The sequence below is a fragment of the Electrophorus electricus genome, chromosome 7, assembly GCF_041902795.1.
Source record: "Electrophorus electricus isolate QZ-2024a chromosome 7, ASM4190279v1, whole genome shotgun sequence".
NCBI lineage: Eukaryota > Metazoa > Chordata > Actinopteri > Gymnotiformes > Gymnotidae > Electrophorus > Electrophorus electricus.
The window spans coordinates 12,692,793-12,706,425 of NC_137503.1; the positions used below are offsets into that span (position 1 = coordinate 12,692,793).

Below are 13,633 nucleotides of genomic sequence, written 5' to 3' on the forward strand. Positions count from 1 at the left end.
TTGTGACAGCAGAGAAAATTACCTCAACAAGATGTAGAAAGGCCCTGCCTTATAGTGATGGTGACTACACAACAGCATGCCCTTCTCTTGCTACAAACGTAACCCTGTTTGTTTACCGTTTTATTCTTTTGACTCAAATGTTTAAAAGTTAAAAGTAAGAAGGAAAGCGAAGGTTAAGTCAGGGCTAATGTACACACATTCAGAAAGGAAGAAAAGCTACAAGGTTAAGCACAACAGAAAGGAGAAGCAATGAAATAATAACAATGACAAAAACTATATTAGCAGTAGTATCTACAATAAAGGTTGAAACTATGGAAAAAATATAAAACTGACCAACTGAATTTCACTATTAACATACTTAAATATGCATTCTCACTTTCCAGATTTGTTTTACTTTTTCCAGATTTGTTTTACTTGCTAAAATGTCACTTTCAACAACAGAAACCAACCTACGTGTAATATTCAGTGTGTTTTAATGGTTGTTGGTATCGAAAAAAAAAAAAAAAACCCTTAATCCTGCCGATTTTCATTTAAGTAGTAGTAAACACATATTTCAATTGTATACCAATAATGTTAATATTTATTCCCCCCTTTCATTTCTCTTTGCTTTTAAACTGTCAACAGAACAGTAACTGGATTTTCATGTCATTACAGGACTGCTCCTGCGATCCAAGGCAAAGTTTGGTCAAACTATTTAACTTTCCAACCCTCACAGAAACAGGAAGCACTGAGGGACCTTGTCAGTTGCTCTTGGTATAACTATGATAATGATACATAATTTATATTATTTTTGTTTGTTTGTTTCATAATGCATGGATCTGCAGGGGTCAACTCAGCTGCATCAATTCAATACAGTGTACACTTTAATTTAAATGAGAGGGGTTATATAATCTGTACAATATATAATTAAAAAAACATTTACACAGAGAATTCAATGAAGGGATAATTTTGTCCCACAGAGACCATGTTGGAGAAATTTTACATACAGTAATTCTGGGCTAATCCTTAGCTAAATAATCCTCTGGTTTTGCTGGCAAATCTCATATTTTTGCATTTTTAGGATAAATTTGTTTTGGCTAAAATGCACAAAATGTATTTTGATTAGCAAAGTTTTTTTTTTTTGGGGGGGGGGGGGGGGGGTTCAAAAACCCCAGTGTTGTCATATGATGTGAAGATGATGTTTCCTGATGGTATGAAAGCAGGATAAATACTGATCATAGAGTTATATGTTTAAAATATCACTCATATACAGTTCAACAACTTCAGTTAATGTTCACCTCAAAGATAAGAAAATGGGATCTGAGTGTTGTTTATCATAGCATGGTTGCTGTAGCTAAGGGTTCTCTGAATATTTCTGAACTGCTATTATCCTGCAGTTTTACACTCAGAAGTCTCAGCAAGAATACATCCAGAAAGCATCAGTTCTTCAGGTGAAAATATTGCTCCTTTGGCTCTTCTGGTAGATCAGGTAGAGCAAGGTGTTATCTCCACCAGGGTTATATGTTAATAAATATATTTATGTCACTCTAGATGAGAGTGTCTGTATACTGCAATACGCAGAGGTCAGTGTCAGAATCAGGCATAACCAGTATGAATCCATGTACACAACCTTCCTTGTGGCAATAGCTTAAGCTGATTGTTGTGGCGTAATGGTGTGGCACACATTAAGCCAGTTTTCTTTGCATGCATTAAGCCAAATACCAACTGAGTATCAGCCACAGTCTATCCAAATACGTTTGTCGACAATGTGCATCCCTTTATGGCCACAATTTTCCCATAATATTTATGCAAACTTCCAGTGTAATGCTGGAAGTTAATGTCACAAAGCAGAACTTCTCAACCTGGTTCCATGATCATGACAATGAGTTGAGTGCATTTCTGTGGCATTAGCAGTCACTAAATCTGAATATGGTGAGATGGAAGACTAGCACTATGGTAAGCAAACAAACATTCAACAATTATGTGATGCAATCACATCAAAATGGACCACAACCTCAAACTAATGTTTCCAATGCTTTATGGAACCTATATCATAAAGAATTAATGTTCTGGGAGCAAATAGTTCTACCCAGCATTAGTATGATGTTCCTAATAAAGTAGGCTATGCACTTTCCTAATGGAGTGCGTGCGCACACGCATGCACATAGACAAACAATACTTCGGTCAATATCTCTGACTTCACAATTTCCAATTATGCCTGCATATTTTCTTGTTCTTCTTTTTGAACACATGTTAAGAACCTCCTTACCTCTTTATCAGTCTTGAGGAGACACTCAGAGACAGGAGCACCAAGGCTGGCCCCTAGGGGGCGAACCACTGCATTGGCCACATCACGGCCCACAGTGGACGGGTAGGAGTGCAGGACGCTCAAGTGACCCTGATCACTCTGGACCACCAGGTGCAAAGACCGCCACTCAGAGTACATGGCTGAGGCTTCTACTGGATCCAGCTGAGTGCTGAAGATACAAAAAGAAAACCACAAGACATGGAGGAGGGCACCTCATGAGAGTTAAAAAAAAAAAAATTGTTAGATGGAGATTCTAGATAGGGGTAGCTGCAATAGAGCAGTTTCTAACTAGAAATCACAGTTAACCATTACTGATCAATTAACAGGGTTTTGTGCTCATATCACATTGCAACTGCCAGTTTGATCAACTATATTCACTCAGATTATCCACAATTATAAGTTTTGCTCATTTTACAACACAGCCTTCCAAATGATGTAGGCTGCAGTCAGTTTGCTCTGTTCACTTGTAGGGGAGAAATAAATGTTCCTTCTCTGCTGTTCACCTGAACAATCTCTGCTGTTTACGTTTGAACTGAAGAATTATTTATGCCAGTAAGGATTTCCTGTCACAACACTACATAATCTTCATAGCAATTTGGTGCCACAATTTCAAGTGCCACAAAATCATTTCTATTTAGTAGGAGGAACAGCTACAAATGAACAGTAGAGTATTCAGTGAGTCTGACTGAAACTTGCAATTGTGCTTCTAAATGTCAGACTGGATTCAATGTGATCAAAAGCGTGAAAATGATCAATGTATGTGTGACAACGGCTGCACGTGAAATGGCATACTTTCATTTTATGCAAGTGGTACAAAGAATAGTTAGGGTGTCCAGATACGTAATTTCATCAGACAGAATTCAGTGACAACTCAGATGAACTAGTGCATCATGTAAAAAGCATGTGACCACAGCATGCTATCTTGCCCCACCAGTCAACTAGAGCTGAAGAGCTAACAAAAACCAACAAATAGCTACAACAACCAGAAAAATAAGTGCCTTTTTGTCCACTACACCAAACAAGAATAGCTTTTCTGTGAGCTAGCAAACCATTTTAACTATTGTTAGCAGCATTAACAAAATGAGAATCTGAATTCATCTCATCAATGCTGCCGATAATTTTAACGGCAGACAATGAAATCCTATGATTCTATTGATCCATTATACATCTATCGATTATACTGTTAACTTGCTGAGGGTTTTTTGTTTGCTTGTTTTTTTTTTGTTTTGTTTTGTTTTTCATTTTCTTTCATCATTTTGTGGTTAAATATGGCAATAATGATTTTACTAGGGTCAAAGCAAGGAAAATGTACTGAATAAACTAGAAGCTAGAACTTTTGGAATATTTACACCTGCTATTCATTATGGCCCAGAACTAGCCTGCAACTCCACATTGACTGCTAAATCAGCTTACTAGATTGTATTTTAATGACACTGTAACAAAATTGCACTGTAATTGGCAAACATATTTATAACATATTTCCTCCAATCAAACCCACAATTCCTCAGACGTAATACACTTGAACCCACTCAACACAATTAAAATGCATCCAAAAAAGATTGTTAACTAAACTTGCTAACACTAACTTCTGTCAAGATCAGACCCATGTATATAATGGAGGATGTATTCATCAAAAAAGATAAACTGACATTTTGACATTAACCAGGTTACGTGCAGCCCAAGCTCATCCTAAATTGATGTGTGTTAAGTAGAACAATAATGTTAAACCCGTGACAGTTCTGAATGGACTTTCCCAAACCATTGTCACCATGCTTAACTGTGACCTCAGCCTCTTCGTCATCACAATGTTTAAACACAATTCATCAGACTAAACAAAGACTCACCGACCTCCTTCTCTTGCGCACACACACACACAATTGCCAGCATTGTCTCTTGCTTTACCTTCTGTACTCTTTCAGAATAACGCATCGTGTATACTTGCTGTCTGAGTCCTAGTTATAAAATAGAGCTCTCTTTATAAAATAGTTGTATTTTGCATGGTACTTGACTAATCAAACTGTCTTACTTGCTTAAACATTACTGAGGCGGTAGAACTTCCGTAGCAACAGCCAGCCAAACATCTCCTTAGCTCCTGAGCTATTAGATGGAGCTAACTAGCTAGCTAGCAAGCAAATCGAATAGAACTGTGATGCTTTAGCTAGAAAGGAAGCTAGCTAATGATGACAATTCCCCACCTGCATAGTGTCTTAAGCCACTGACACTGAACACCCAAATCTTAATGCCACTGACAAACCACGCATTTTCTACGAAATCAACAGCTCTACTTGCAGATGGACTTGTTAGCTATTTCTAACCGAGAACTCATGTCAAGACAGCTGGCTAACTAACGACTCAAGCGTGGTTTCTGAAATTCATCTAGCTAGCTAACTAACTAGCTATAGCTAAACAAACAGTAGCCTCAACTAGCAAGCTAGATAGCTAACAACTATAATGCAATTAGACAGCAATGATCAGGACTTCAGGATTAAATCCTCAAAATAAAACTCAGCGATCTAAACTTGCCTACAAGTGACCCAAATATATTTCTATCTAGCATTACAACTAGCTAATTAGCTAGCTAATGTGTTATATTAAAAAGTCGGACTAGCAGCGTTAGGTCAGCTAGCTATACAGCTCGACGGCTAGGTAGCACAGTGCTTATCCTTATGAGACTGATCAGAGTCATTTGACAGCTCATGTATCGCACCTGACCAGCTTGGCGTACAGTTTTAAATCAACGTACAGTGTGAATTTTGTAGTTGTCTGTAGAATGTCACACAAGATTCACTGCTAAAAATAACAAAATACGAGTAACTTCATGACAAGGTGAACTCGATTCTCCGATTCTCCAATGTTAGCTAGCTCAGTATTAGCTAACACACTACGTTAGCTAGTTAGCTAACCTAGCCATCTCGTTTGTTGTGTTTTTGTAGGCCGCAATGCGGGATAATCTGGCAGGAAAAACGCACACCCTGCTAGCAAATTAAAGACTAATTACAGTAATTAAATATAATTACCTGATTTAGATGTCATATCAAATATTCTTGTTTTTTAAGAGTTTTGGTTAGACAAACGGGAGAATCTTTGCAGCATCTTTGTCACTAGCTAGATTAGATCCTCCGCTCCACCGTCATCCAGTGGTGGGGTTTGGCTGCAGCGCTGAGCACGGACGCAGGCGAAGACCACCTCAAGGGGGCGCAAGATGGCGCACGGAGATGCGTGAAACATACAACCTGGAGAAATTAATTATCACACAGATTTTTCTCATCCCCGTTTAATACAGGTTGTTCCCGTTTAATACTTGCTTAAAGGCAGCTGGTTAAAACCGCAATGGTTATGAGTTGTTTCTTAATATTGCTAATTTTGCGTTTGACATACGATGCGCTTTATAACAGTGCCACCTGTTGGAAGAAAACATGAAACTGTGTAAAATATCTAAAATGAATGTTTACCAGTGAAGAGAAAGAAAGAAAATGCAAACCAAGGCACGCCTTAAATTAAAATGCCTTTTTTATAGACATGTTCTAATTGGACTGTTTAAAAACGCTCACTGTGTAGCGGCTGCCTTTTTCAGGGGATCTGAGGGTTTACCAATTTTTGTAAACAACTGTAACAATGTTCGCTTGATTTGATAATAAATGTGTTGTCGTTTTTGTGACGAGAACTCATTAATGACTTAATAACCAGATAGACTAACAGGTTTATTTCTGATTAGCCATATGTAATTATCTGACAGAAGTTCTGTGATTACAATGTGCAATTGTTCATGCACATGATGGATGTAAAAATCAAATATAGTGCGAAAGTATTTGACAGAAACCGTGTACTGACATGTTCAAGATTTAAAAAAATATTACCTATATTACCTATCAGATTATATTATATAATCTTTATATCAGAGTGTTTAACAATATGATTTGCGCATAAGAAAGATTAATTGTACTGTTTTGGTTTTGTTGTTGTTGTTTTTTGAGGGAGTCTTCTGCACATTAAATTTAATCAAAATAAATGCATCAATTAGTTTTTAATATTCTATGAAGCACTTCAAAAACCAAGATTAATCTAGACAAAGATTTTTTCTAAAAAAAACGAATCACCTCTGATATGTAATTTAGTCCAAGACTTGTCTTAATCAAAGGCCCAAAAGATTTTATACTATGACATCAATATTGTCGGAGATTGGCAAACGACAGTTCTTGAAGCTGGATACCAGTTTTGGTCAAAAATTAATCTTCATGAGTAGTTTAACCTTACTATATGTTACTATATGTTATTTTTCTACACCATGATGGGGTTCACTGAGCAGCACTGGAACACATATTCAGACCTACTCACTGCATTAAATGATTTGAAGCAGGTTTGTTTAACTTAAAAAGAATGTTTGTCTCTTTAGGCTAGTTTCCAACTGTTGCCTCACACAGTGAATTCCTTAGGTCCCTTGGGTTTAAATATACGTTGTGTATGGGTGTTTTGATAAACTGGTAAAACTTTGTTTACCTCTTTCATAAGGACACATCTATGTGTCAGAATAAATTATCTGAAGGTGAAGTGCTAGAATCTAGTGAAAGGCAGTACACCATCAGAAAAGTCCACTGACGTTACATTGTTCATAAGATACCATTGCTAACTTTCTTTAGTGGAATTTCAACCCCAAAGTAGGTAAACTGTGAAAATATGTAAATAAGGATAAAGTGCAAAATGCCAAAATATTTTATGTTTACTCTGTCTAAACAGCAGAGGGTTGTTATGGCTCTCCAGGCCATCAGATGGAGCCACATTCACATTCAATATAGGGGCAACAGTGGCACATAATATACAGCTCTGTGCAAATTATATCCTTTATGTTGTTATATAAAATATAGAAATCATACAAAAATGGGATGAAAGTGTAAAGGAAGAATGAAATAAATGTGTGCTGTTGTTCAGATTCCTTATTAAGTTTGATTGCTCAGAGCAGCATATTCTCTCTTTCTTCAAATGAAAGCATTATCCATGAAAAAATACTGGAATTTAGTAAATCTATCTGTCTTTACTGGTATTGAGTGGGCTTTAGGTATGCAGATATAAATGTACTTGTCAGCAGTACAATTATGCTTTCTTCAAATCTTTAGTTTTGAGCAGAAAGCCTTGATTACAATCTGATGATGAGCTTGTTCTTTTGCACAGAAAACTGTCACATGCTCTTCAAATGTTAATATCAGTCATATCTATAGTTTTCATGCCACACGTGTTTGTGTTCTCTGTCATTAAAGACTGAATGAACATTTAATGATTTGATATGTCAGTATGAGGTTTTCTGCAGAGCTGCTCTTAGACTATAACAAAGACACACACACACACAGACCCTCTTTTCACCGACCTACTAAAGAAAAAGGGAGAACAAGCATTTTGGTGTGGAAAGAGGAATCTTATCTCAATGACAATACTGCTCCTGTGCTATTGTACTCTGTATTACTTTGTTGCTGACTGCTTAATAATATAGTGACATTGTTTGACATTGATTATATATTCGAAAGAAAGAGAATGCTAGCTTTTTTATCTGAAAGGAAGGTGTGTGTGTGTGTGTGTGTGTGTATGTACATGTGTGTGCATGTAAACATGGGTGTATGCATGCACGTGCATGCTTTGTGTGTTTTAGCTAGGGTATTCCACCCTGTAATGGTGATCAACCATATGAAGGGTTAAGTTGCTGTCTCCTTAATCAGCACTGATAGACCTCAGAGTGCAACAACAACATGTTGGGTATCGACAATGCCTCGAACACACAAAGACAGAGGACCAATACTTTTAGACCAGCCTAAGCCCAAGACCCGCAACACCCACAGGCTCCTCTACCTCTATGAGAAAACAGTATCCTATATGTGTGCATGTGTATTGCATGCATGTGTGTGTGTGGTGTTTATGTATTGCCAATAACCACCCTGTGGAGTGGTACTTGTCGTTCTCTAATTACCCAAGTTGTCTCAAAGCTGCTGTTGTTGTTTTGAAAGTGCTAAGAGGTTCAAGCATGACTTTTAGTGAAAAGTAAGACAGTGAAAGCTCAGGGGGGTATAAATAATACAATGCTACACTTGCTCAGAGACAGAGTGAAATGAAAACAAACACATTTACAGTAAGGGGGTACTGCAAAGGGCTTTTTTCCATTCCCAGTGGATCAAAAGGATAGTCAGAATGGAGTAGAGCAGACCCGGCATAAGCACAGTCATAACCTAACTGCCGCTCATGATCTTCCCACTTAAAACCACCATCATTAAAAACCTGTGCAATGTCCAGAACACACACCCAACCATACGCATGTAACATATGTGAGAGTGTCGTGTGTGTGTGTGTGTGTGTGTGTGTATATATACATATATACTGTAAATGGAGTAACTGGAGTAACTGCACTGTAAGTGGAGTACTGTAGTAAAAGAGACAGAGTCAAAGTTACAGTGAAGTATATAAGTTTACCACAGATACATGGCATTTCAGGCAGAGGTCCTTCATCAGCTGTGCAACGCATACATACACACAGTCTGTACATAATGGCTGGAATAAACAGAATAAAATGGAATTTGTAAGATGCACATATGACCTTGAATTATGCAACAAAGACTGTCTTTTCCTGAGTGTGGCACAAAGACATACCATCACCCTAAACTGTATATTATGCATGCAATATCTCTAAATGCAATGATTAATTCCATATGGCTATATTTAAACCTCCATTTTAAATATTAGGGATTGATGGGGTGCTCCCAATTCTGTTTATACAGCAAATTTAATTCAGCTGTAAAGCTTTCTGAAAGCTTTCTAATAAACTATAATTCATGGACGTTTCCACTTACACTTTGTTCTTTGTGGTTATCGTCATTTTAAAAGGCTCTTTGTAGAGACGGAGCTGAACATTGGCTTCCTCCACTCCTGTATAAAATACTGCCATACACTGGTTTACCATTCCAATAGTAGTCGAAATAACATGTAGTTCTGCGTAGCTGGTAACATGGGATTAAGTGTAGGGAACCTTTGTAAACAACCTATTTACAGTCCCGATTAATCCTGCGGTTTCATTATTGTTCAAAGCGACATTTTAACGTTAGCATGCGTTGATTTGCTAATAAACTGCGAAACGCCTAGAACAGTCACACGTATACTGGAGAAACAGCGAAGTGCTCGGTAAGGACTTCAGATATCTAAAGCAATGAAAGTGTTGGTGAGAACCGAGAGGCATTCGCCGCGTTTGCGTTTTACTCAGCAGTTACAACACGTGAAGGCCGCTTCTCAACGTCACCCAACTGCTTCATTTGTCTCACACCGCCACACGTTCTCACTCATTCTTTCTCTGACTTGTCATGGGAACCTCCCCATTTCTCACCAGACACCAACTTTTTAATATCTTTGGCGTCTCTTTTGTCTGTTTAACTAGAGCAAGTATTTTCCCCTTCATGTGACCACATTTAAATGTCAAAGCACTCGTGGAAACATGGTCTCTCAGCGTTTCACGATGGACTGTCCTAACGCTCGCGTTTCTCTGTTCTCCATAAATGAAACTTACTTTATCATGGTATCTTTTTTAATTGTCACGGGCATTATGCAATAGCCCAGTAGCCCAGTAGTGTCTTGGTAAAATGTAGAAAAATTATAAAAATAGTCACTAAGAAGTTCGAGCTCAAAAATGTTTCGCGGGAAACACAAAATAGTCTACACTATTTGCGTTAGTGTATATTCCACAGTAGAAGGACATATAATACAGTATATCTCAACTGTAACTATGATGCTTACACACACTCTGGGGGAAAGTGGCAAACTGTAAATATCATTATCATTACAATCACCTAACCCTTCATGCCATGCTTCACATCAGAGTTGATCTCATGCATGCACCGTTGTTTCCTGCTCACAAACGAAGGCAAACACACTAAGTCAGGATCTCTAAAAATATATAGCATGAGAGAAGTGACAAAAATTCTGAGAATAGGCACATCTATCTATCTCTCTCTCTCTCTCTCTCTCTCTCTCTCTTCCCTTATTTCAGCCAGCACAAATCAGCAGTACATATAAACAGGGCCTGGTTCCTGAATAATGCATGTGGGGGATCTGCGTACCTTTATGCCACACTCAGGCCTCCCCCCTTCTCCGCAGTGTTGCGGCAAGCTTCTCATTTTCTGTGACAATGAAAGTGAGCCGTGGCCGAGACTGATGAAAAATAACATCACTCTTGATATCTTTGCGCTCCTGCCCCACACCCCCAGCCCTCTCCTCCATGATAAGGAGCGATTGTAGTATTTTAGGAGAAGAGGATTTGCCCATCATATAAATATAGGAGTTTGGTGTGAGGGAACTGCATTCATAGGAAAAATTCAAAATGCATAAGAAGTTTGTCTGCTTTGGGTGTCTGCTTTGTTTTATATATATATATATATATATATATATATATATATATATATATATATATATATATATATATATATATATATATATATATATATATATATAAACAGTATATTATCTTTTTTTTATATCAAATCCGTGAAAAGGCAAATATGTCATTTATTTATTTGTTCATCTGAGATTTAGTGGCACAATTGCTCCTTATGCATGACAGGGGCAATTATGACAAACTACATAACACTAACAGTCATCATCATACTGGCATATGAAAACTAGCATTGTTAGGAAAGATCACATCACAAAAAAAAGCAATCAATCGTTTCTGCCCCAAAGGAAGTAGCAGTAAGGTTTACTCATAATGTTCATAGCAATCTGAGTTTAAATGCACAGAAACAATGTAAGCTTTCCTGTTTTAATGCCATATTTATTATTATATTATTATTATTGTTAGTTGGTACAATCATAGATGACATCAAAGCAAATAGGCTTTCCAGTGCAATTAATGTTCTTTGGAATCAGGTAACCTTTAGAGAATCATTTCCAGAGTGACTCACCCTTGCCTAATTTTAACAGCCTGCACAACACTTGATTGGCCTTCAAGTAGACAATTAAATAAAACAGAGGAACAAGCTAGAGGTTTTTGACTCCGAGCTTTGTCCTGCTTGGTCTGATAATGTATTCAGCTCAGAAAAAACGTGTGATTCATTTCTCAGTGTATGTTACCTTTACAGCAAGTTGGTGATCATATACCCAGAGCGAGAATGATAGCAGTAGTCTTGTTAACAGGCTCAAACACTTCTCAAAATGTACAAATGAGAACAAAGGAAACAACCAAATTGTGCTGAAAGTCTGTGCTGATGTGTTGTTTTGTCTCGTGGAATTACATGTTGCATAACTGAGTACATATTAGGATTAGTATTTTTGGATGATATGAAGAAACACTGAAAGTGACCTGCAAATAAATGTACTATAGTTGCCTATTTATACATGGATGCAATTAGTAGCACAAAGAACTGTAGTTGTTTCCATGTTATGGTCTAGGCCACAGTGTCTGTATGAGAGGCATGGTAAGAGTGAAACTGGGTGGTTACTCAAAAGTTATGGTGACCTTTAAAAGAGGAATGAAGCATGCTTAAACGTGTCAGGCTCGGTAACATGCACATATTCACCCGGCGTCTTGTCTAGTCCTGTGCTTCACAATCACTCACTGTTGCTGTACTGCGAATCCCACATTCTAGTGGAAAACCCCACAGGCTTTAAGCACCGCTGGACATTTCTATGGTTAAATACTAAAGGATGAAATCAGTCAAATAGCTGCCATGAATTAGCACCTCTCTAGTGAAAAATCTTAGCCATGAAGAGCTTTTTAGCTGAAATTTTAACTAAACTGTCTCATTCCAGTAATGTGCAATGTTTGCTAGTATTGTATTTGAAAAATACTGTAAGCCAATATGTTCTTCTTCATGCATTTGTAATATAAAAGACAATGACCTTTTACTGGCATGGCATTCTGACAAATATTAAGCTTTACCAAGTACTCCTACACATTATGACCTGCTAACTTTAAAGTGATCAGAGTTACTGAAAGGGAAGTAAGAAAATATTCTCAGTCACCAGCTTTCCAGTGTTGGACACAAATATTAAAAGGTTTACGCAATGCTAAGTAGCACCTAACTAAATTGAAACATTTTTAAAGTGGTCACCTTTGGCAGCATTTCTAAAATTTATTGGCATAACAATAAGAGTATCTGAGTAATAGATGAGCTTGTCAAAATATTTTGTGTGGGTACATGTGACCATGTTTTTGGGTTCGTAAGTGCAAAGGTGTGAACTGAACACCGTACAAGCGACCACAGCTTCTTTGTTTGACAAGTATTGCATAAGGTGTGGTTCGCGTATGCTTTCAGTATGAAAGGTATCTTTCCCAGATATCATGCTCTCTTTAGAGCTATTGGTGGATTGGTGTTGATCATTCAGTATTTATATGAACTTATTGCATTAGCTTGACTCTCAAACTTGTTCTGTACTCTAAAGTTAATTTCCTCCAAGAATAAAAAAGACTACATGAAATTCTGTAGATATTGCCCTATACCTTAAAAATGAAAATTAGATACTGCATAGTCTTTGATGTTTTCTCCCCTACATTCTTCTCCTCATTCCTGCTCTCTTTTAAACCTGTGCCTATTTTTTCATGGTTTTCTCTTTGGTTGCTTCCAAATTCCTAACCATCTGTGGGTATGTGATACTTCTCCTCAGCACAATGAGTCTGGGAAGGAAGACAGTGTTCCACATAATCCTCCAATTCATTCAACTCTCACATCATATCATGCAAATGGGGCTGCCGTTTCAGGGCCCACAATCCTGTTCCAACCACATGCCTGAGTCGGGCGCGATACAACAAATTTATTATGCATGCGTTGCGCTAAGCTTATGGTAATAAGGTATTAAATTAGTGCTGGACATTATTGCTCCGCCAGATCGTTTCTGTTGGAGAGATTTTTCATAAAAGTCACTTGGCACTAAAGGAAACAGATTGGGAGCCAGATGAGGTGAAAATTCATATTTACACACCAATATCTGAGCATTCAGCTCACTGTCATCACTTTAATACTACATATTTTTCAAGAGCATATGTCATAGTGACAGTGACCATAATAAAGCTATCTGGACAATGCAGCGACCGCTGCATGTTTGCCCAAGATGAAAGAACACACAAGAAAACACATATAGCCTCCAATTGGTTAGGTGAACCTGGTCATGCTTACACTAGTACTGGCCTAACAATCCCACACTCTTCTTCACTGAAACAATTAGGGGAAAGTCGGTTGAAACCTGAACTTTTATGTTACAAAGATTCAATCAGTGCACAGGCTGAATACCCATTTTCAAATCACTACCCACACATGGAAGCATTCAGAATGATGCCTCATTTATCAGGCTTAGGTTACAAACGCATTGCCCTCAAAGGTAAATTCA

The 13,633-nt window shown here is 37.6% G+C and overlaps 1 protein-coding gene across 9 annotated transcripts in view; it reads right to left on the reverse strand.

Annotated features, from left to right (window-relative positions):
• ralgapb (Ral GTPase activating protein non-catalytic subunit beta) overlaps nt 1-5,458 on the reverse strand; it is a 29,077-nt gene extending 23,619 nt beyond the window's left edge. For all 9 annotated transcript variants that reach the window (XM_081717726.1, XM_081717725.1, XM_081717724.1 and 6 more), the window contains exons 1-2: nt 5,305-5,458; nt 2,249-2,456 (exon numbers count right to left, since the gene is read on the reverse strand). In XM_081717726.1, coding sequence (XP_081573852.1) covers nt 2,249-2,425 — 177 coding nt within the window. In that variant the 5' untranslated portion in view covers nt 2,426-2,456; nt 5,305-5,458. The remainder of the gene's footprint in view (nt 1-2,248; nt 2,457-5,304) is intronic.
• Nucleotides 5,459-13,633: the final 8,175 nt, after the last annotated feature.